At 53.5% G+C, this 22,086-nt stretch overlaps 6 protein-coding genes across 6 annotated transcripts; 4 read left to right on the forward strand and 2 right to left on the reverse strand.

Moving 5' to 3' along the window:
• Positions 1 to 1,509: 1,509 nt before the first annotated feature.
• Positions 1,510 to 2,808, reverse strand: POX_e06300 (Brix domain-containing protein; the record flags this gene model as incomplete). The annotated part of the gene is made up of 1 exon (XM_050115123.1): positions 1,510 to 2,808. The coding sequence occupies one exon, from the start codon at positions 2,806 to 2,808 to the stop codon at positions 1,510 to 1,512; it is 1,299 nt and encodes a 432-aa protein (XP_049967583.1).
• Positions 2,809 to 3,296: 488 nt separating this feature from the next.
• On the forward strand, positions 3,297 to 5,346 carry POX_e06301 (putative glycine--tRNA ligase; the record flags this gene model as incomplete). Its single annotated transcript, XM_050115124.1, has 2 exons — positions 3,297 to 4,886; positions 4,963 to 5,346. 2 exons carry the CDS (start codon positions 3,297 to 3,299, stop codon positions 5,344 to 5,346), a joined length of 1,974 nt encoding a protein of 657 aa, XP_049967584.1.
• A 381-nt stretch (positions 5,347 to 5,727) lies between these two features.
• On the forward strand, positions 5,728 to 7,830 carry POX_e06302 (uncharacterized protein; the record flags this gene model as incomplete). Its single annotated transcript, XM_050115125.1, has 2 exons — positions 5,728 to 5,865; positions 5,947 to 7,830. The coding sequence occupies 2 exons, from the start codon at positions 5,728 to 5,730 to the stop codon at positions 7,828 to 7,830; spliced, it is 2,022 nt and encodes a 673-aa protein (XP_049967585.1).
• A 1,469-nt stretch (positions 7,831 to 9,299) lies between these two features.
• Positions 9,300 to 12,009, reverse strand: POX_e06303 (Serine/threonine-protein kinase CLA4; the record flags this gene model as incomplete). Its single annotated transcript, XM_050115126.1, has 2 exons — positions 9,300 to 9,812; positions 9,958 to 12,009. The coding sequence occupies 2 exons, from the start codon at positions 12,007 to 12,009 to the stop codon at positions 9,300 to 9,302; spliced, it is 2,565 nt and encodes an 854-aa protein (XP_049967586.1).
• A 2,907-nt stretch (positions 12,010 to 14,916) lies between these two features.
• On the forward strand, positions 14,917 to 15,538 carry POX_e06304 (uncharacterized protein; the record flags this gene model as incomplete). The annotated part of the gene is made up of 3 exons (XM_050115127.1): positions 14,917 to 15,149; positions 15,212 to 15,306; positions 15,366 to 15,538. 3 exons carry the CDS (start codon positions 14,917 to 14,919, stop codon positions 15,536 to 15,538), a joined length of 501 nt encoding a protein of 166 aa, XP_049967587.1.
• A 458-nt stretch (positions 15,539 to 15,996) lies between these two features.
• On the forward strand, positions 15,997 to 21,835 carry POX_e06305 (uncharacterized protein; the record flags this gene model as incomplete). Its single annotated transcript, XM_050115128.1, has 4 exons — positions 15,997 to 16,856; positions 16,954 to 17,245; positions 17,956 to 18,993; positions 19,064 to 21,835. The coding sequence occupies 4 exons, from the start codon at positions 15,997 to 15,999 to the stop codon at positions 21,833 to 21,835; spliced, it is 4,962 nt and encodes a 1,653-aa protein (XP_049967588.1).
• Positions 21,836 to 22,086: the final 251 nt, after the last annotated feature.

The raw sequence follows: 22,086 nt of genomic DNA on the forward strand, positions 1-22,086 counted from the left end.
AAGGGTGTATACAAACTTTATAGAATGCGCAGCAGAGGAAATGAGACGAGACAGAAGGGGCAAAACAAATGCGATCTGGAATCACTCTCGCTATTGATGCGTGCTTCTATCCTGCCAGATATTTCGAGCAATTATAGCAAGGGACGCGACAAGGTCCGCGTAGAGTTCAATGTTGAGTCCCTGAACCGGGGCTGCGCTAGGCAAAGCTTGGAAAAAAAAAAGTATGACGGATTGACCAACTATCTGGATCAGGAACGGGGAGATCATCTCGTGACTCGGGCGATAAGATAAAGATTATGATACGCAGGGATCGTCAGCCCCCGTCGGTGGATCTTTACCTCTTTAGGAAGAGATTACCTACTTCTAGTATAAAATCCAAAATAAGGATTATCATAGAGATCAGCGAGACTGATCAATGCGTATACTTGTATACTTGAGAAACCTTCACATCAATTAACTTAGCAACTACACCACTGCCCATTTTCCCTGTCGATCTAGGGGACAAATTGCTTCCTTCAACTGGAAAGAGTCATCCGGACTTTGTGATTTTAACGGAGTCGCCGCGCTGTCAAGGTTATCGGCTGACAAACTCTGCCCGGCCACTACCTGGGTAAGGACTTTTGTCAAATGGGATAATTTGAATCATCAAAATCAAACGGATAAAAGACAAAGTGACAAATCTCGGAATCGATGTGCCTAAAGCACGCACGCAGGTAGAATATTTTTTTCCAAGCCTTAGGTAGTCCACATGCTGAGCTACCTGGGCTACTATGTCAGATTTCCAGTGTTTTGTCAGATCTGCATCGAGTAAGACCAGTGATAGGTATTGATCTGTTCATTTCTACATCCTGGGCCCTCCAACGATCATGTGCATGCCCAGGTATACGCATACCCAGGCTGCTGCTGAGCTGAAACCACAAAATCACCATTCTCGACCTGGAGTTGTTGACTTTAAACGAAGAGCGGCTATTCAGTTGGTGAGATCTAATGGAATGAATATACATGTTAAATTCACCGCGATATACTCACTAACACGCGTTGGAATCAATTCGGGTACCGAGAATTTTTATTTTTATTTCCTTGAATCCACTTTAAACGTGGCTACACCGAGAGAGAGAGAGAGAATGCTTTCTTCCCGATCCGAGGGTCTTTGTTGATATGATGCAAGACGGATCCGGATCGAGATTGGGAGTGGTCCGGGACACGTACGAAATCAGATCTAACGAGGCAGAGATATCGGTCTTGGCCAGGGGTATGACAGGGATCTATGGAGTTAGGGCGGAATCAGATGGTGAGAACTGGCTGAGGCTTGCCAGAAGGACATTATTCTATGTACAAGTTCATCCAACTCAGCTGTAAAATCAAGCTTTTGATACTCCGCAAACCCCATGCAAAAGAGAGAGAAGAAAAAATGATTCCCCGGGGATCGACCGAAGAAGGGGGGGGGGGGGGAAAGTAAGAAACATATCTCCGATCGAACAAGGAAAAACACCAACATCGAAAAGAGCTTTATAGCTGGAACTTTGTTCGCTCCTTTTCCATACCGCCCTTCCACTCCCATTCCTGCCCGCTGGTCCGCTGGATACCCTTGTCCACCCGACGCAATTTCAATGTGAAACGCGGGCCAAGTTCCTGCAAGCCAGTTCGAATACCCTCGGCACCCTTCATCTCCTGTCCATCTGCGCCAACGACCGCTTTCTCCGTCTCACGCTTCTCGCGGAACACGTACCGATGGCGGCGGACGAAGATATAGTCACGTTGGTTGTGCAGAGTCACGACTTGGCGGCCCTCAAAGTCGGGCAGTGGCGGGAAGCATTGCTGGAACATGCGTGCCGTGAGCAGACCCAGTGGCGTGCGGAAGTTGTTCAAGATCAACTCGGGCCAATGACCTGTCGCACGGCCATGACCGGGCAATCGCTTACCCTCGACCCAGTTGCTGATACTGAAATGGAAAGTTGGCCCGACGGGCAGGTGCACGACGATCAATCCGCTTGGCTTCTTCTGATCTTCTTGGAGAACCACCACGGAGGTGAAGTTACGGTTGGCTGCGAACTTGGAAATTTCCCGGATCGAGAACTTGTGCGAGTATCGGTGCGCGGTGCGACGAATGTAGACACTGTTCGGGAACAAGTCGGTCAAGATTTCCGCTTCGTTGTGGAGAGTCGAATTGATCGCGGTTGTGATCAAGATCTTGGGAGCAGGAGGAGTTTCGTTGGAGAAAAGTGAGGGGAATTTCGCAGCCAAGGCTTCGGGGGCAAGGCTCAAGTTGGTACTGCGTGTGGATTGCGATGGGCTGGTGGCTCGTTCAGTAGCAGTGGGCAACGACGACTTGTTGCGTCCGCGATCCGCCTTTTCATTGCTGGCTTCTTTCTCCTCGTCCTCGCTGTCCTCATCTTCGTCGCTTGTAGCAATCATGCTGTCGATCGATTCGTTGTCAGAGTCCACCTCGTCACTGTCATCCTCGCCCTCCTCCAAAGGTCGATTCAGTTCCGCTTCCTCTTCCTGTTTCGCCCGCTTGATTCGTTCAATATCGACACTCAATCCCAGGCCATCCTCCTCAGCATCGCTCCCAGCGTCGTCCCAGACACGCTTCCGTTCGAGAGTCAGGGGAATGTTGCGACGCAGGCGCTCCTCTTTCAACTTGGGGTTCTTGGCCTCTTCCTTCTTGAATGCATAGCGCTCAGCACGGCGTTCGGCGTCCTTTGTTCTCTTGCGCTTGATGTGCAACATCTTCCGGCGCAGCTTGTTGGCCGTCTTCACCTCCATTCCCGAGTTGGGTGGCGGACGCCCTTGACCTTTGATACCCATGGTGCGATCGAGTTGTTCTGTCGAATAAATTAAGGAGACAGGAGGAGGAGAAGGGAAAAAAAAAGAATAAATGGTCAAACAATTCTGAGACCGCAACTTGTCGAATCTGCGACCTGATCTTCGCCGATAAAATAAATTATCACGGATCATCAATTCTCCGGGCTAAGGCGCGCCGGGCAGATCCCCTTTGCGTGGTAAAGTTGATCGCAAAGGGGCCCCATTGGCAATGAAGTAGAGACGAAGTGGGAGAGAAAGATACATTCGTTCTTCATTTTTTCTTTTTTGTATTTCTAGATTTCTCTCGTGTATCTTATTTTCCCTCTGTGGTGACCACGAAGTCCAATCAAAGCGGGCTTCTCGTCTGGTGGATGACTCAATTCTTTCCGCGCCGTTTCCTCCCCCGCTCTTTTCTTTCCCCTCCATCCATCCAAATCAGGACTTTCACCTGCTCGACTGCGCTCCAGAAGAAGTCCAATCGCAACCCCAAGATGGCCACCGTCACCACCAAGACCGGCCAGTCGGTCGACCGCCTGGTCCTCGACTCGATGCTCCGCCGCCGCATGTTTTATACCCCCTCCTTCGAAATTTATGGTGGTGTGTCCGGTCTGTACGACTATGGCCCCCCCGGCACGGCCTTGGTCGCCAATATGACCGAGTTGTGGCGCAAGCACTTTGTGCTCGAGGAGGATATGCTGGAGGTTGACTGCACCATGTTGACCCCTCATGATATCCTCAAGACCAGTGGGCACGTGGACAAGTTTGCCGACTGGATGTGCAAGGACCCCAAGACTGGCGAGATCTTCCGCGCCGACCACCTGGTGGAGGAGGTGTTGGAGAACCGCCTGAAGGGCGACAAGGAGGCTCGCGGCCAGAAAGTCGAGGTCGACGCCGAAAAGGAAGCCAAGAAGAAGAAGAAGTCCAAGGGCGAGACTAAGGCTGTCAAGCTGGACGATGCCCTCGTCAAGGAGTACGAGGAGATCCTCGCTCAGATCGACAACTTCGATGGCCCTGCCCTCGAGCAGCTGATCACCAAGTACGACATTCGAAACCCCTCCACTGACGGCAAGGTTGAGCCTCCCGTCGCGTTCAACCTGATGTTCCAGACCTCCATTGGCCCTAGCAGCAACATGCCTGGTTACCTCCGACCCGAGACCGCTCAGGGCCAGTTCCTGAACTTCCAGAAGCTGCTCGAATTCAACCAGCAGGGCATGCCTTTCGCCTCTGCCTCCATTGGCAAGTCCTTCCGTAACGAAATCTCCCCCCGCGCCGGTCTTCTGCGCGTGCGTGAATTCCTTATGGCCGAGATCGAGCACTACGTCGATCCCGAGGGTGGTAAGAAGCACCCTCGTTTCGCCGAGGTCAAGGACGTCGAGATGTCCCTGCTGGATCGCAATGTCCAGCTGTCGGGCAGCACCAAGACCACGAAGATGACTATTGGCAAGGCTGTCGAGACCGGCCTTGTTGACAACGAGACTCTCGGTTACTTCCTTGCCCGTATTCAGTCTTTCCTCCTCAAGCTCGGTATTGACTTTGAGAAGCTGCGCTTCCGTCAGCACATGGCCAACGAGATGGCTCACTACGCCGCTGACTGCTGGGACGCTGAGTTGCAGACCAGCTATGGCTGGATTGAGTGTGTCGGCTGTGCCGACCGCAGTGCCTACGATTTGACTGTGCACAAGGATAAGACCGGTGCTCCTCTCGTTGTCCGTGAGACTCGCGCCGAGCCCCTGCGCGTTGAGGAGTGGCAGATTGACCTCGAGAAGAAGAAGTTTGGTCCCCGCTTCAAGAAGGACGCCAAGACTGTGGAGTCGGCTATCGATGCCCTCTCCCAGGAGCTGCGTGAGAAGTTGTCTTTGGACCTCGAGAAGAACGGCAAGATTGAGATTGACATTCAGGGTGTCGGTTCCGGCAAGGTCGAGCTGGAGAAGGACCTGATCAAAATTGAGAAGCGCACTCGCGTTGAGAATGTCCGCGAGTACACTCCCAATGTCATCGAGCCGTCCTTCGGTATCGGTCGTATCATGTACAGCATGATTGAGCACGTTTACTGGTCTCGCGCCGGCGATGAGGCCCGCGGTGTAAGTTTAGCATGCTTTTTGGTTTCAATTGGCGTTGCAATGGCTTCAAGGTCCCATTCACTAACTTGAATCACAGGTTCTCTCCTTCCCCCCATCCGTCGCCCCCACCAAGGTCCTGCTGGTTCCTCTGTCCACCAACGCTGCCTTCAAGCCCCTGACTCAGAGCCTGAGCGCCAAGCTGCGCCGCATGGGTGTCTCCAGCCGGGTCGACGACTCTTCTGCCAGTATCGGCAAGCGTTACGCCCGTAACGACGAGCTGGGAACTCCCTTCGGTGTGACAGTTGATTTCCAGTCTGTCAAGGACAACACCTTCACCCTGCGTGACCGTGACACGACCAAGCAGGTCCGTGCCAGCGAAGAGGAGATTTTGCGTGCCATCAAGTCTCTTGTCGATGGCGATGAGACTTGGGCCGATATCCTCCAACGCCTTCCCGAGTTCACCGGCCAGGAGGTTGAGTAAATATGAGAACCTAGCCGGAAACGAGCGCTGGCCCTTTACTCACATGACATCAAAATTTATACACCAATTCAATACACATTTTTTTGGCATTCAAAAAGAGCAAATTGCAAGCCAACCTACAAACTGTCATGGTGGAACCTAGTAAACACGCAGAAGACTTTCTTCTTGTACATTGATTTTGCCCGTGACGTGGTCACCTCTAGCGTTGTCTCTTAAATTAAAGTCCACAAAGCGCAAGGGCATGTGAAAGCTTAACTCCGCGCCGGTCTCGAATGCGGTCGGCCGCGCCAAGAATCTGGGGCGACCTCGTCGCATGTCCAAACTGTCCTCTTCCTTGACTCTGGTCTTTTGAAAGAGGAACAAGCTACCCACAAGAATTCAATGGCGCCGACGATCTATTCGGCCAAGCTAACCCTTTCCTGTCCACTATTCGCAGCAGATTTCGATCCGCGCGACAATGGACGTCTACTTGTTGGCGGCGGGGGCGGCGAAGGTCGCAGCGGAGTTGGGAACAAGATCGTGAGTGAGACGCGCTGAAGGTTTCATGCGTCTTGTCTGAGCCCCAAGGTGTTAATTGAGATCTTCTTCTTTCCTATCTAGGCTCTGATTGATACTTCAAATCGCGAAGAGATCACCGAAGCCGTGGAAATCAATCTATCCCGCGACGAGGATTCAGTGACGTCGCTCGCGGCGGCGCCTCAGTCTGACGATGAGTCTCATTCCCTCATCGTGCTGGCTGGTATCAACAGCTCGGTGTCAGACCAGAAGAAAGGCGTCAACCAGCATATGCGATCATTTCGCTTCGACGCGCCCCAGAAAAAGTTGAAGGGAACAACGGAGTCTGGGCAAGCTGAGGCCTTGTCGCGGGCGTCGATCTTCCGGTCAAAGGGGCCAGATTCAGGTGACACATATCAACGGGTGATGAGACTGTCTTCTTGGGACCGCAGAGATTGTGGAGAGAAGGGTGGGGATACAAGAGTCGGTGCTATCGCTACGGGCATGGCCCAGGCTGGTGAAATTGTTTTCTTCAAAGTAGGCAATGGTCCTACTGAGGCGGACGTCATCGGACGAATTCAGCTTAATGGAAGTGAAGAGGCTGAAGATGTGGACTTTGCCAGTCTGGACAACGATTCCGAGCACACCAATGATGCTAGGGGTAGATATCGCGTGGCGTACACCAATGGAGCGGACGTCATGGTCGGCGAGATCTCATCGTCAACACGGTCTAATGCGGCTCCTGACGTGCGCCGTGTTTATACTATTCCATTGCCCAGCAGCGGTGCGCGTGCAGCTCGATCCAAGTTCCGCGCCTTGCGATTCCTCTCGCCGACCGTCCTCATTCTGCTTCAGAACGCGCCCAATCGTGAGGGGAGCGAGCTGGTCATCATGCGTCTGCCCGCGACAGCGGCTGGGACGGCGAAGATTCTCCGTCGTCGGAAACTGGCGCGCAGTGTCCAGATTGGTCTTGGACTGGATATCTGTCCGCTTGGCACGAATCCTGCTGGCCAGCAGCAAACAATCATCGCTGTCAGCGGAAGCGACAACTCCATTTCCGTCTTGACGCTAGAATACAGTCCGACTAAGGGCTATGACAAAATCCGGCCATATACCATCCTTCGCGATGTGCATCCTTTCTCCATGACAAAGGTTGTGTTTTCTACTTTCATCCCTCCGGCGCACCCAGTGACTCCGGACGTTCCTCCTCAACATGTCAAGCTCGCCTCGATCAGCATGGGTAACACCATCGTGGTCCACACTCTCCCCTTATCTCCGCTTCCTCCTCCCTCGCGCACCCCCCGTTATGTTCTATCTCAGACAGGCGCAGTCGAGCTCCGGGACACCGTGTTCTTCATCGTTGCGCTGATATTCTCCCTTTCCATCGTCACAAGCATCGCGCTGGCCTTTGCCGAGATCCGCGGTGCAACGCCTCCATTCCTCGGTGCCCAGCAATGGGTACCCGAATCATGGCGCGATACACTTGTCAACGAATACACTCCGCCCGCACCAGGACAAGGCTCATACCTGGACTACCTCCTCGCTCCCAGGAACCAGCCATCCCCCGTGGTCGCACATGTCCCCGACGAAGAGACCCAAATTGAAAGGCTCAAAGACATCCTCGACCGGGTCCATAATGCCGGGGCTGCACCGATCGATCTCGCCACTCTCACTCCCAAAGACCTCTCGGTCACTCTGCGCTGTGCGAACGGGCAATCTGCCGATCAAAGCGTGCTCGTAGAGACCTTGAAAACATACGAGGGCCGCCACAGCTCAGATGGCGACGAGAGCAGCCTCCCCGCTCACGGAGAAAAAGAAGAATGGCGTACATGGACCGATCTCAGCGCAGAGGACCAACATGCCTGGAAGAAAAGACTCACTGATGCTGGTCGTTGGACCGCTGATGAAGGCGAGGTTGTTCTAAAGGGTGTTCTCTTCGGGACGGCTTGTGGGTATTTACGTGAAGCCGTTGAGCAAGGGTTACCTTGAGAGATTGTGTGAGTGTCGTGTCTAGGTTTGGGAAGGCTTTCCCTCTTTTGTCTCTTGACCTTGTTTTATCTCTCTTTCCGTCTAGCTTGGGTGAGCTAAAAAGAGAGTATGTTAGTCTATGTGTTATGTATGATTTGATTTTTCCCCCTTCTTCTTCTCTCTTCATTTGAGCTTGATACACGACTGTCCAGGTAAGCTCTTCTTTTATAACCGACATCGTGGGCTGTCAATCACTTATACATACTTTTTTTTCATTCCCTTCTCTTAAAACCGGCAAAGAGCAAAATACCTCGATCTAAATCAAACCTGTCATGTTTTCAAAATATCCTCCCATCCCTATACCCCATCCTCAATCTCTTCAACAACCCCTACCCAGACCTACATACACCCAACACACTAGGCATCTTATCCCGACCAAGAACCTCTAAGCTCTCCATATCTACGCGCAGCTCACTGCCTACCTACCTACCAGATAAGACACAAGAGCACCTCCAGCTTCACACTTGCATATGACCTAAACCACCACCTATCTCCATGTTCTCATATCCTATGGACCCCTATTAATTCTATCCAAATCCGAACATCAATTAAAGAGTACCTAACCCTGATTTAAGTTCAGCGGAATCGGAAGTCTTCAGGGAATGTTTTCATCGCAGTGGTCCTCATTTTGATTACTGGCGACTACCTATGTATATAGGTGACAGTTCTGTGGAAAGGAATTCTATCGATTCGTCGGAAAGGAAAGAGGATTGAACTACCTACTAGGGACATGAACTGGACGACGGAGACAAATTGGGTCATTTCTGTTCTGTACGTCGAGTTGCTATCTATCTTCATACATGATACGGTCGAAATCAGATTATGAAAGAGCAAGAAGAGCAAAAAAAGAAGAAAAAAAAAGAGAAATCCAAAGAGGAGAGGAAGAATGGATTTGAATTGGCAGTACACCATGACATAGTCTTTATACGAGGTCACTGAATTTTACGCAACGGGCAGTAACAATAGGCTCAGGTATGACATGAAAATGCAACATTGAAGTAATAGTCGAGACAAACGTGGTCGTTAAAGGGTAGATGGAGTGGGTAGGGGTAAAGACGCATAGAGGCGGCGGGAAGAAGAGGGAGTGGAACATGTTTTGTATCGACGCGGCATTAAATCAAGGCTGTTATGTGCGCAGAACAGATTCTCATGGTGATCAATCAACTTCGTGAACAGGTAGACAGCGCAGTAAGAAGAAAAAGTGCTGCGGATGAAAAAAAAAGGGGCGGGGGGTGACGAAGATGGTGTGTGGACTGAAAACGGGCAGAAGAGGGTATGAAGTATGACATGAACGATAAGCCAGGACAAGATGGATGAGACTTTGAAAAAGTCCCATGGGCCATTTGAGAATGGAAAAAAGAAACAGAACAGGAAAAATAAGAAAAGGGAAAACAACGGAGAGAAGATCAAAAACCAGTCGACCATCCCGTTTATTGACCATTGGCCTTTTTCCAGCGCAGCAGCTCGGCGAGACTGGCAAGGCTGCAACCAGTTTGAAGGAACTCATGAGCCAACAGCTCATCAGCGGTGGCGCGGCTGCGAACGTCCACGCAAAGGCAGACGCTCAGGAAAGATTTGAGCTCCTTGCTAAGCTTCTCGGGTTTCTTCAGGCGTGGTGTGCCGTTGGTAGCGATCAAGTACAGAGCCTTCAGAGGTTCCTCGTTCAGGTACGGAGGCTCAGACTCGATCATTTCAATGGCCATGATTCCGAGAGACCAACAGTCGACCTTGGGCCCATATTCCTTCTGCTTGACCACCTCGGGCGCCATCCAGTACGGCGTACCAACCATGGTAGCACGCTTGCTCTTGGACTCGGTCAACTTGGCACAGAAACCGAAATCGGTGATTTTCACGTGGCCGACTCGGTCTAGCAACACATTGTCACTCTTGATATCACGGTGGATGATATTCTGGCTGTGCAGATGAGCCAGGCCCTTGCAAGTCTACATTCAGAGTACGTTAGTTCAAAATTACGTCCCAAAACGTTTCAAGCGGGGCGACGGTTGGATAGAAAAGTCGGTGGGAAGAGAGCCACCTCCCAAAAAGGAACGAGGGGGGGGGGGGAAGAAAAGAAAGTCAGGAACATACCTCAAAGCAAATGGTTGCAATCTGGTTCTCCGTGATCACCGGGTTGTTATCAATCACATCCGTCAACGCACCCCCCTCCATAAACTCCATCACCACCCACAGCTCATTGCTCGACTCTTGCAAGAAGGAATCCAAAAAGTTGACAATATTGGCGTGCTGGCTGTCCTTCATCACAATAATCTCATTGACAATCAACTCCTTGCGGGGCTGACTGCGCAGATCCATCTGCTTGATGGCCACCTGGCAGCGAGGCCCGTATTGCCGGTACAACTCGTGCGCCACCGGCGACGTGGCATGCTCCTTGACACGGGCCACATACACAGATCCAGATGCACCTTGACCAATCTTGCGCTGCTTGCTGTAGGACTCGTTGGGGTTTTCCTTGGACACGACGGACCGCAGACGATCCATGACCTCGTTCTCGGACATGGCCGACATGCGCACTTCCTTTTTGCTGCTCGGCTCGGGCTTCTTTGTCAGGGCGGCTTCAGCCTGACGGACGCCATCAGGGACAGCTTGCTGCTTGGGAGCGGCCTGTTTGTTGGCAATGTTCAGGGGCTTCACAGCCTGAACAGGAGCCGGGAGACGCGTGGGAGGAGGTCCCTGCTGGCCCTTGCTCCCGTTCGTCTGAGGCGCACGACTGGATGATGCCTGCGCGCGAGCATCGTTGGCGGCCGAGCGAGCGGCCGCCCCCTGGGCGTCCTCGCTGCGAGAGTTGCCCCCAGCAGGGGCCCGAGACGCGCTTTGTCCGTAGGGACTCTGCGACGGAGGGGCCGGGGCGGGACGCTGGGCCGTCAACGGCTGACCACCTGCGGCGCGGGCACCCGCTCCGGGGGCCTGGGGCGCCGCGCGGCTGGGCTGGTACCGACTGTTCATCGCTCCGTCGGAGCTCCCGTAGCCGCCGATTTCCTGCTTGGCCAACGGAACGCGCGTCTGCGGGATGGATGCGTTGTAGGCGGCATCCTCCTTGCGCCGTTGTTCCTCCTCCACACGACGGCGCTCCTGATCAGCCATCTGCTTCATCCGCTCGAGCTGTTGTTGCTGCTCTGCGGCACGATCCGAATCCCCTTGTTGAGCCGGAGACGACGTCTGGGACCGCATGGAGCTCTCCATCGAGGACTTGGACTGCCCGCTGTCCAAACGCTGCATGGGACCGGGAGGGGGCGGACGAGGAGGAGCGATTGAACTGCCCACGGCATTGCTCCCGAGCGGCTTGGGTGGTGTGCCCCCGGAGCCATTCATGCCCGCGAAGTACTGTGGGTTTTGCTCGCGCATCTTGATGTCGGAATAGAATTCCAGAACCTCGATGACAGCCTGGGGGTTCTTCTTGTAATCTTCCTTGGTGATGGCCGAGGCTGTCAGCAGCTTCTCCCACTCGGGAGGCAGACCGACAAAGGCGCCCGTCTGCGGATCGAAGCCGACATGGACGCGGTGACTGAAGTTGGTGGGATTGCTAACTCCTCCCATGCCCGGACAGCGCTCATAGATCTTGTCGATCCACTCGTAAATCTCATCGTCCGTCTTCACTTCGCAAGTGATGGTCTTGGTGGCCACGTCGCGCGTAATCATGGCCGTTTTCGAGGCCGCATCCTTGGGGTTGGCGAGACGGGTGACCTCAAAGGCCATCTTGGATTCCTCCGACCGCGTGACCGAAGTGACGGTCGAGAGCGGGAAAGACAGCACCACCTTACCCGACTCGCTTTTCATAAAATCAATCTTGAAATCCCGCAGGACGAGGTATCGCTGGTTCCAGGTGGCCAGAAACTTGTCCTCCTTGCACCGCACGTAGCCCTCCTTGATCACCTGAAGGCCGCCCGTTCCCGCGGTCTGGGAGCGATTCAGGGCGGGCGTGCTGGTATTGGGGAAAAGCGAGAGATTACCATTCAGGCCGGGGGTCATGGGCGAATTCAGCGACATCTGGCCAAAGGAAGTGGCGGCGTTGTTCACGGGGAGATTCAGCTTGGGACGGTCCGTAGGGGGTCGCGGGGCCGGCCCCGGGTTCATGAATTGATCTGGCGTATACATGGTGCCGCTAGCGAGGGCAACCCCCATCTGTCAGTCCAAGATCAAGCATGTGGCAGCGAGTCTGGGGTCGGGGTTATGATCTCGCGATGCCCCCCCCCCCCCCCTCCTGGTCGCGGAGGCCGATCTCATCGGATCAAGCACCGATGCGAGGGCGGACGGGACACGTTCCTCATTGCGCGGGTTGAGAGGCTGTAGAAAGGGATCACTACTTACTTGCCATATGAGGCCATCTTTCAAGACTCCGAGCGCACTGGGTGCAGACACAGGCTTTCTGAAGTATGGCCGGGCACTACGATCTTCAGAGACCCTTTGGAAGCGAGCGACAGCCTAATCCTGAGTCTGCCAGCACAAGACGAGAAAGTGTGTCAGTTTGGTGGATGTTCTTGTCCTAGAGGCAAGGAACAGACGAAGCGACCAGATGACAGAGATCGTGCGAACGGGGGATACAGGGGTGGGTTGGCACGCTGTGCGCGTTCACCAGGGGAGGTCGGGGCTAGACTCTCAGCCCGACGGAGGGGGGAGTACCGCGGCGGAAGTCGCTTACCTGTTCGGGTCTCTTCAACGGGGGGGGGAAGCTTTTTGGATGTGGATAGAGGGGCAGTGGGCGCGCGCAAAGAGGTGGATTTTTGGGAAGAAAGCCACCGGTGGGAGAAGGTGGTCCTCGCACCGCGAGGAATGGCGTCTACAAAGGGAACAAAGATTGGCCAGCAACAAAACGACAAAGGGGTTTTGAGGAGGGATCAGATTGGATGGTGGAAGAGAAATGGTCGCGGTTTCGGGGGGGGAGTGGAGAGGGGCGTTTCTTGCAGGAGGATCACCAGAGGATTAAAAAGGGGGGGAAGAGCAGATCGAGTGGAGGAGAAAACAGTGCGGCGGTGGACGTGGACAAGAACTTGGTCCACCAAGACGCGCCGCAGAGAAGATCCAACCGCTCTCTGGGCGGACCAGCTCTGTCTTTGCTCGTGGGAAGAAGGTGATGTTGGATATATTTTTTTTCCTGGTATCGTGCGGTGCATATGGAAAATGTGATTGGTAGCGGCCGACTTTGTCACTGACAGCTTTGACAGGACCCGATGGAGGTGGATTCGGACGGGTAGTCGGACTGGTCCAAGTATACACCGAAGTACCGGTGTACATGCATTCTACAGTTCATGATACTGGTTGCTCTCTCACAAGTTGGCACATCTTGTCCACACGATCGATGCCCTCGTGTCAATCGATGAAAAGAAGACAAATATAGCCACGGGCGGAGAGAGTGGAGGTCTTCGCATTCGACGATACATCCATTGTCTCGTCTTCCCCTTGGGTTCCAGTACTTCCTCACCAGAGGAACCGCCACTGTTACTCGCAATAACCCGCGATGTACTGTCTACCTTTTCACTCGGGGTGTTTGACTCCAGGTACATATTCACTCCAAGCGTATACATTCAAGGATGGTTGTACTATACGCAACTGCATCAAAGATACTAGTACCTACCGTAGTATTGTCCCATACTATACAGAGTCTATTCCGTCGCAAAGCCTGCCTGCTCCCATTGCTTGGTCGGAAATAGATTCATGGATGATCATTTGAGGGTCTCTAAGCAAGAGACCTTTCCTCCATGCTTCTCCAGTACCACACCATCTGCTGCCTCTCAATCCCACCGGCAGGCCCAAGACCTCCTAAGCTTGCAACGCCCCCACCCTCATGAAACCCCCCCTGGGGGTGGACCGTTACAACTCGCATTCTTCGCTCCCCCTCCAAAAATGTGACCAGTTCCTGAGAGACAGTATACTTGGTTGGTAGACTTTTTCACAGTGTCAAGTCTACAGAGTAGCTTCCTCTGCCATTCTCGTTGGCCGTCTCCACACCTGGTCGAAGTTTCATCTTGTCTCCATGACCCTGGTTTCCAAGGGAGGTTCCGGCCCCGGTACCAATCAACCATCTCGATCGCCCGAGGTCGGTGGGGATCTCTCAGGGGGGGGGGGTTCCAGGACCCATGGGACACGAGGTTTCTAGAACGTCCAACCTTTTCATCATTTCTACGTTCCGAATTGGGCGGGGGGGGGCCCTTGAATGCTCAGGAACCTGAGACCTGGGCGACGATCCCATTCTCCAGGTAGAGAAGGAGGAGGGGGAGGACGACCGAGCCAGCTTCTATCTTTGGACAAATGGCACAAGGACCCTCAAGCGTCATTCTTCTTCCACACAATTCTCGACGGTGGCAACTATAGTACGCAGAGTGAGAGCTCGATCATGAGTCAAAGTCCGGTTCTCGGCAGGACTGCGCCAAGTTTTGGGGTGTGTCGTACGAGTACATCTATTTCTTCGCGAGACTAGCTCCGTCTCACCATCATCCTCATTGCCGGCGCCAGAGCCAGTTTCCATCACTGTCGATATCAGTGTCGTAAGATGATGCATTGTGCAGCATGAATACCCAAAGCTCCCCTTGGGAACTTGGTCAGCCCGAGGTGAGGCCGGGGAGTGCTGCAAATTCAAACAAATCAAATTAGTAATCATCCATCCGAGCAGGAGAAGTACTAAATTCAGGTGACGATGAGGACATGAGGAAAGCCAAATGGGGTCGCAAGCGATCATTATGTTCTCCTAGCGTGATCAAGAGCGTGAAAGCCGCGTGACCTGCGTGGCCAAATCGGGCCAAGCAGGACAAATATGCTCATGAATCTCAGACGGGATGCCTCGCCGCTATGTTGAGTCGCATCTCAGTGCAGTCCTCCAGGGAATGACCATCAAATCCCATCATTATGCAACAAAGTTGTTACAAAAATTTCAGGAAAATCCAATGCGGGGCTTCAGGATCATACAGCCGAAGCAGGTGCTGTTGTGCTTAGTATGTTGATGGGTACTACATCCTAGACTTCAAAAGCTCTCGCCAATAGAGCGATGACCCTCTTGGCAAACAAGCAAGCTTCACCAGAGTCGAAGCTGCGGTAATGCAGCAGCATCCGTGGTCCTCTGTCGAATCGAGTAAACGCCCGGTTCAGCAAGTCCAAAAGGCTCCGTGGCGGTTAAAGTCACCCGGTGAGTCACAGCCTCTCGCGTCCTTTCATGGCCAAGTCAAGAACTCGCTGGGCATCAATTTATCCATAGCGACTGCACTCAGATGTCCAGTCAAGAGTGCTGCTGCGAGTGGTCCTTGGTTGACGCAAGGTCAAGCGCCCGCAAAGTTAGCGCCGTGTGCCACCAGGAATAAGCGCAGTTGAGCCACAGGAGCGAGAGCGCCCCCAGAACGGAGCTAGCAAACAAGCTAGACGGAGCTACCGATCAGACGCCAGAGGCTCTTTCGGCACTGGCCGATCACGCTCGAAACCTTGGTCTTGGAAGTTGGAACAATCGGACGCCTTTACAGATCATGGTCGATCATGGTTGATTCTATTTCCAGTCTCCCAAAAGAGCAGCCGGTCAGACCCGTCCAGACGGTGGAGTGTGTCGCGGGGACCATCTCAGATCTCAGATGCTGCCCGACGGATCGCCTTGCTGCGCGACCAATATCAGACGCGCGCTACACAGCCGGTCCACGACCAGGTTGAGGCGCGTGCTCCTACGCCCCACTAGGAGCTTTCCCCTCTGACGTCTTGCGTTGAGACGATCCAATGCACGAGGCCGACTGGGTTTAGTGACAGCTTACCTCCCAATCAAATGATCAAGAGCCCGGAGCTTCAGGCCAACGATCAGGCTTTTCTTAAACGCAAATCAGCCGTTCCGATGACCGTCTGACAGTCTATCTTATCGGCGTTGAGATGGCACAACCGGTTCATCTCCAACGGAATGATCACATGGAACGAGTCACCGCCCGTTCCGCCGACCGTCCATCCGCCGCATCCCGCTGAGCTCGGTACCCCCAAGTTACCTGGACCACACATCACCACATTGAGGGTGTGTTGGACCGATTTGTGACTCAGTGGAGTTGTCCGCAAGTGCGCCAACAGCGACACGACTCTCGCACCGTCTAGAGGTCTCACAGGCCTCAATACCTCTCCACACATCGAGCATTCCGCAATCATCGCCTCGCCATGAGTACAGCCGAGACCCGCCAGCGCAAACCGGTGCCCCGCCAGAATGCGACGGAGCCTCAGCAACAGTTGACAACCAAGCCCGTCGAGCCGCGCCTCAAACATGGCATTCCCATGCAGATCGCTCGCTCGCTCGCAATGGCTGCCTGGTTCAACTGCTGCTGCGTCGTGATTTTCGTCACTCAGCTCGTCGGATCGCCCTTGTACCTGATCAACAAGCAATGGTTCTATACCTATATGGCCTATACCAAACAGAGCTTTGGTCTCGTCATCACGGCACTGACCGAGTACGGGTGTCCTACATTGTTCCGAGTCAGCGGCGACGAGAGCGTACGGGGACAGGTCCACCTGTCTGCCGATGGCATGCTCCAGACTGAATTCCCCGAGCGCCTGGTTATGATCGCGAACCATCAGGTCTATACTGATTGGATCTATCTATGGTGGATCGCCTATACCAATCTGATGCACGGGCGTATCTTCATCATTCTGAAGGAATCTCTCAAGAACATCCCCATCGTAGGCCAGGGCATGATGTTCTACGGGTTTATCTTCATGGCGCGCAAGTGGCAGTCCGATAAGCCTCGTCTGCAACATCGCCTGGAGAAGCTCAAGACGTGTCATTCAGGTTCGAAATCCGGCAAATCCTCATTTGACCCCATGTGGCTCTTGATCTTCCCCGAGGGAACAAATCTGTCGTTGAACACCAAGCGCCGTAGCGATGAGTTTGGCCGCAAACAAGGATATCCCTCGTCAAAACATGTGATTCTTCCTCGATCGACGGGGTTGTTCTTCTGTCTCCAGCAGCTGCGAGGGACCGTGGACTATGTGTACGACAGCACAATTGCCTACGAGGGCCCAGCGTACGTCAATGTCTCCCAAATCATTTCACATCTTGACAAATTGGTCTCTGGCAGTCTGCAGCATTAACTAATATGGCCACGGGGCCCATGCGCACAGGAAAGGAATCTACCCCGACAAATATTTTACCCTCCGATCAACCTACGTTCGAGGGCGACCCCCCACGTCAGTAAACATGCATTGGAGACGCTTTGCCATCGCCGATATCCCGCTCGAGGATCAACAAGAATTCGACCAGTGGCTACGTGCCCGCTGGGCTGAGAAGGACGAATTGATGAACCAGTATTTCGAGACCGGACGATTCCCTTCCGCGCTGGCTGGAACGATCGAGACCAAGACGGCCACGGAGACGCAAAAATCGGCAGCGGCAGCGGGCTATGTCGAGTCATATGTTCGATTGCATCACTGGACTGAGATCATTCGGGTCTTTGGAGTCTTGATCGGCTTGGCTATTCTTTGCCGATGGATGTTTCTATAAGGGACCATTTGGATCACGAGATACCCGGAGATTGGCAAGGGTCCTTTCCCCTGACCTTTCAGTTTAATTTGACACATGACACGACGACGGTACCTGAAAATTTCGGTACATTGGTTTCTATAGCTCGATACAAATTCGGGAGGAGCATTAGCTTAAGCGAGACGGGGAGAGATCCACGATTAAAATAACATAATAGAATGTTTTCTAGCTTCTATAATGAGATAACAAAAGATATCTTTGACATCAGCCTGTCAATTCAGGCTATGACTTTTGCTCTGTGCACTAAAGGTGGCTATTTTGAGTCTATAATTTGACTTTTCAGCACTTTCATCGTTTTTCTTCTTCTGTAAATTAAATAGATCAAAATACAGACAGCAGTACGTATCCTCGTTTCGCCAACCCGAGACCTTTGTTGTCGACCTGATCTCCCCGGGAATGAGCCACGTGACCAGCGCCGTAGGAATAAGCTCCTCCGATGAATTGCGCGTTGACATCGGCAACCTGCACCAAAGCCAACCAGTGCACTGGCGCGAAACGCCCTCTCTCTCTCTCTCTCCTCTCTCTCTCTCTCTCTCTAGCCTATCGACTCACGTGGAAAGCGCATTCTTTGACAATGAGCCAAGGGTAATAAAATTGCTCCCACCTCTCTCTCGCTCTTCCCATCGCAATCCTGTATCCGTGAGAAGGCGGCATCGCCAGCACCAACACCTCTTCTCACCTACTCTTCATCTCCTCCTCCTCCTCCTCCTCCTCCTCCTCCTCCTCCTCCTCCTCCTCCTTCTGTTTCCCCTAGCTCGACCACCTTCACTCCAACCATGGCGCCACTCGAAAACGGCCATGCCAATGGCACAAATGGTGAAAAGGCCGCCACCACCTCGGCCCCTCGCTTCTCCGATATCCCCGATGCCATCGATATTCCCGCCTCGAGTTTCGACAGCGAAGTTGAAGTCAGTTTGCTAGACCTGCCAGAAGATCCTACCGAACTCTGTACATTGCTTGAGAATGAACGCGCTGCGAAGAATTTCTGGGTCATCATTGCTTTGGCCTACGCCAAGCGAAAGCAACTTGATCATGCCCTCGACATTTTACAAAAGGGTCTCGCCTCAGTCGCCCATGGCGCTACAAAAGAGAAACTCGGTCTTCTGGGGTGGATCTGCTGGCTGCTCATGCTGAAGAGTCGACAGGCGCCGCGGGTAGCTCCCGAGGGAGAGCTGTACACCGAGGCAAAAACGAAGGACTATTACTTGCAACAGGCTACATCCATTCTCAACGAGGCCTCACGCCTGAATCCGGCGTACCCTCCTTTGTTCTTGGCGCGCGGTGTGCTCTGTCTCTTGCGCGCCTCGTTACATCCACCTCGTGCGGTGCGCCCCGGCACCGTCGACACCTCGGACCGCGTGGAGTCATTACGACAGGCGTTGAAGTGCTTTGAGGAGTCGTCAAAGGCATTTGGTGGTCGCAACGTCATGGCGTTCATGGGTCGTGCGCGTGCGCTGTACATGTTAGGGCGATACTCGGACGCCCTCACCGACTACCAGAAAGTCTTGATGCAGATGCCCAGTCTGACGGACCCGGATCCTCGAATTGGATTGGGGTGCTGCCTGTGGCAATTGGGCTTCAAGGAGCAGGCCAAAGCTGCGTGGGAGCGATCATTGTCTCTGGTATGTTGGCGGCTCCAAATAATAAGTTCTGCGGAAGGATGATCGCTAACCCAGCCCTTGAACTTGCTAGACTCCCGATTCCAAGGCTGCCAACGTTCTTCTTGCCGTTTATCACCTCCACGAGAATGCGCGTCGGCCTATGGTGGACCCCAAGTTCGGATCGTTATTCAACATGGCCATGTCGCAGTACACACAGAAAGCGTTCAAGATGGACAAGGAATATCCCATGACCTGCGCCTTGCTCGGCGACTACTATCTACTACGCCAGGCATATCCGACCGCTGAGAACTTGGCTCGCAAGGCTATTGAGCAAACCGATGTCATGCCCATTGCCAGTGACGGGTGGTATCTACTTGGTCGGAAATCACACTACGAGGGGGACATGGCCCGGGCAACAGAGTTCTACAACCGGTCAGACCAGGCCCGCGGTGGCGGTGATAAGGGATATCTTCCGGCCAAGTTCGGTGCTGTGCAGATGTTGGTCACCAACAAGGACTTTGATGGTGCCAAGTTCCGGCTCGAGAAGATTTTGCAGACGGCCAAGAACGCCGAGGCGATGACATTATTGGGTGCTCTGCTGGCCGAAGAGGTATTTGCTGCGCAACATGCCGGGAACAAGGAGGACAAATCCGCCGAGTCCAAACGGGCCATCTCACTCCTCGAATCTGTCCGGTCCATGTGGAAGGATGAGAAGCAAATGCTGACCCCGGACGGATCGGTGCTGGTCTACCTCGCCCGGCTGTATGAGAGCTCGGCCCCGGAGAAGAGTATGCAGTGCTTGACACAATTGGAAGAAATCCAGCTGTCAATCATTCCTGAAGACGAGCGACCGGACATTGAGGATCCCGAGCAGCTGAAGTCGGTTCTGCGGGAGAACCTGCCACCTCAGCTTCTTAACAACATGGGATGCTTCCTTTATCAAAGCGAAAAGATCGCCTTGGCGCGGGGCATGTTCCAGGCTGCTCTGAATGCCTGCGTACGATCAACCGAGCAGGAGAACGGGGCTGACAATGATGCTCTCGTGACAACAATCAGCTACAACCTCGGTCGAACCTATGAGGCTGCTGACATGTGGGACGAGGCCAAGAAGGTCTTTGAGGGTGTTCTTGAACGTCACAGTGATTACACGGAAGCCAGTGCTCGTCTCACTTACATTGCTCTGCGTCAAAGCCCTACGGACGAGGGACCGAAGAAGATTGCCAAGCTGTACGAGAATGACTCGTCCAACCTCGAGGTCCGATCTCTCTTTGGCTGGTACTTGAGCAAGTCTAAAAAGCGGGCGTCCAATATCAACGAGGATGCCGAGCAGCGACACTACAAACACACGCTGCAATATCACGACAAGCATGACCGGTACGCGCTCACTGGCATGGGTAACGTGCACCTACTGGTTGCTCGAGACATGCGTCGGGACAGCGAACAAGACAAGGAGAAGCGGCGGAAGATGTATCAGCGTGCAGTGGAATTCTTCGACAAGGCTTTGCAACTGGATCCCAAGAATGCCTACGCAGCCCAAGGTATTGCTATCGCACTGATCGATGACAAGAAGGACCACAGTAGTGCCGTGCAAATTCTTGCTCGTGTCCGTGATACGGTCAAGGACCCTAGCGTCTACCTCAATCTCGGCCACGTCTATGCCGAATTACGCCAGTACTCTCGCTCGATTGAGCACTACGAGGCTGCCCTCAACAAAGATCGTGCTCGCGATGTGCAAATTCTCGCCTGTCTCGGTCGAGTCTGGCAGCTCAAAGCCAAGCAGGAAGGCAGTCTCCAAGCCATGAAAACGGCCCTGGAATATGCCCAACGCGCACAAGCTGTCTCCCCCGAGGCCCTTCACCTTCAATTCAACGTCGCCTTTGTGCAAAACCAGATTGCTTCTCTTTCATACAGTCTCGCTCCGACCCAAAAGACCCTCCAGGATGTCGAAGAAGCCGCCGAGGGTCTCAAAGAGGCCATCGAGACATTTGACCGACTCTCCAAGGAGAAGAACCCACCCTACCCAGCCAGCGCCCTCGAGCAGCGTGCCAACATGGGCCGGACCATCTCGAAACAGCTGGATCGTGCACTGCAAAGCCAAAAAGAATACGAAGAGAAGAATGCGGCGAAATTGCGTGAGGCGCGCGAGGCTCGAGCCGCGGCCATCGCTGCCCGTGAAGAACAAGTTCGTCAAGCGCAAGAAGTTGAGGCGGAGCGGAAACGCAAGATTGCCGCTGAGCGCGCCCAGATGATTGAAGAAGCCCAGCGCCATGCCATCGAGCGTGCTGAGCGAGAACGTGCACGGGAAGATGCCGAATTGACCGAGGACAGTGAGGGGGAAAAGGTCAAGCGGAAGAAGAAGACCAACAAGCGCAAGAAGAAGGATGACTTTGTGGCTGATGATGATGAGGATCTTGGTGCCGGTGGAGGTGGTGCTGGTGCGGACGATAGCGATGCCGGTGGTAGTGACGGAGAAGCCGCGCCCAAGAAGAAGCGTCGTTTGGAGCGGCGTGGTACAACGACGGCCAAAGCTAATAGCAAGTACAAGAGTTCAGAGATGGTCGTCGACTCGGACGATGATGAGGACGAGGCGGAAGGGAGGGGAGGGTCAAGGTCACCTGCCAAGAACGACGATGATGACGATGCGGATCTCTTCGGCGGCGATGATGAGGAACAGGAAGACAATGCCGCGCCCCGACGACGAGGAAAGGCTCCTCTACGAATTGAGGACGATGAGGACGAGGATGAGGAAGGTGAAGAAGCTTCAGCTCCTGCAAAGACTGCTTCACCTGCCATCGACGCACCTATTCTCGGAGAGGGAGAAGATGACGAGCTCTTCGGTGACACTACCATGCAAGATGACTAGAGCTTGGTGGTGAAAAGTTGAAGCAATTCTCTTTCCTCTTTCTTTTTCCCCCCTTCGTGCATACCGAATCGTTTGGGGGTGATGAAAAGGCATTGCCCTACCAGTTCGAATAGATCCTCTGATGAAGGTTCTTATTGACCTCGTTGGCCGTGATATCTACTCCTCATCGGCTGGATTATGCACGTTGTCGCTTTCCTCTTCTATCCATGTCGTTTTCTTTTCTCCTTTATATATTTATGGGCGTTGAAACA

Source organism: Penicillium oxalicum, chromosome V, assembly GCF_001723175.1.
Source record: "Penicillium oxalicum strain HP7-1 chromosome V, whole genome shotgun sequence".
NCBI classification, from domain to species: Eukaryota; Fungi; Ascomycota; class Eurotiomycetes; order Eurotiales; family Aspergillaceae; genus Penicillium; species Penicillium oxalicum.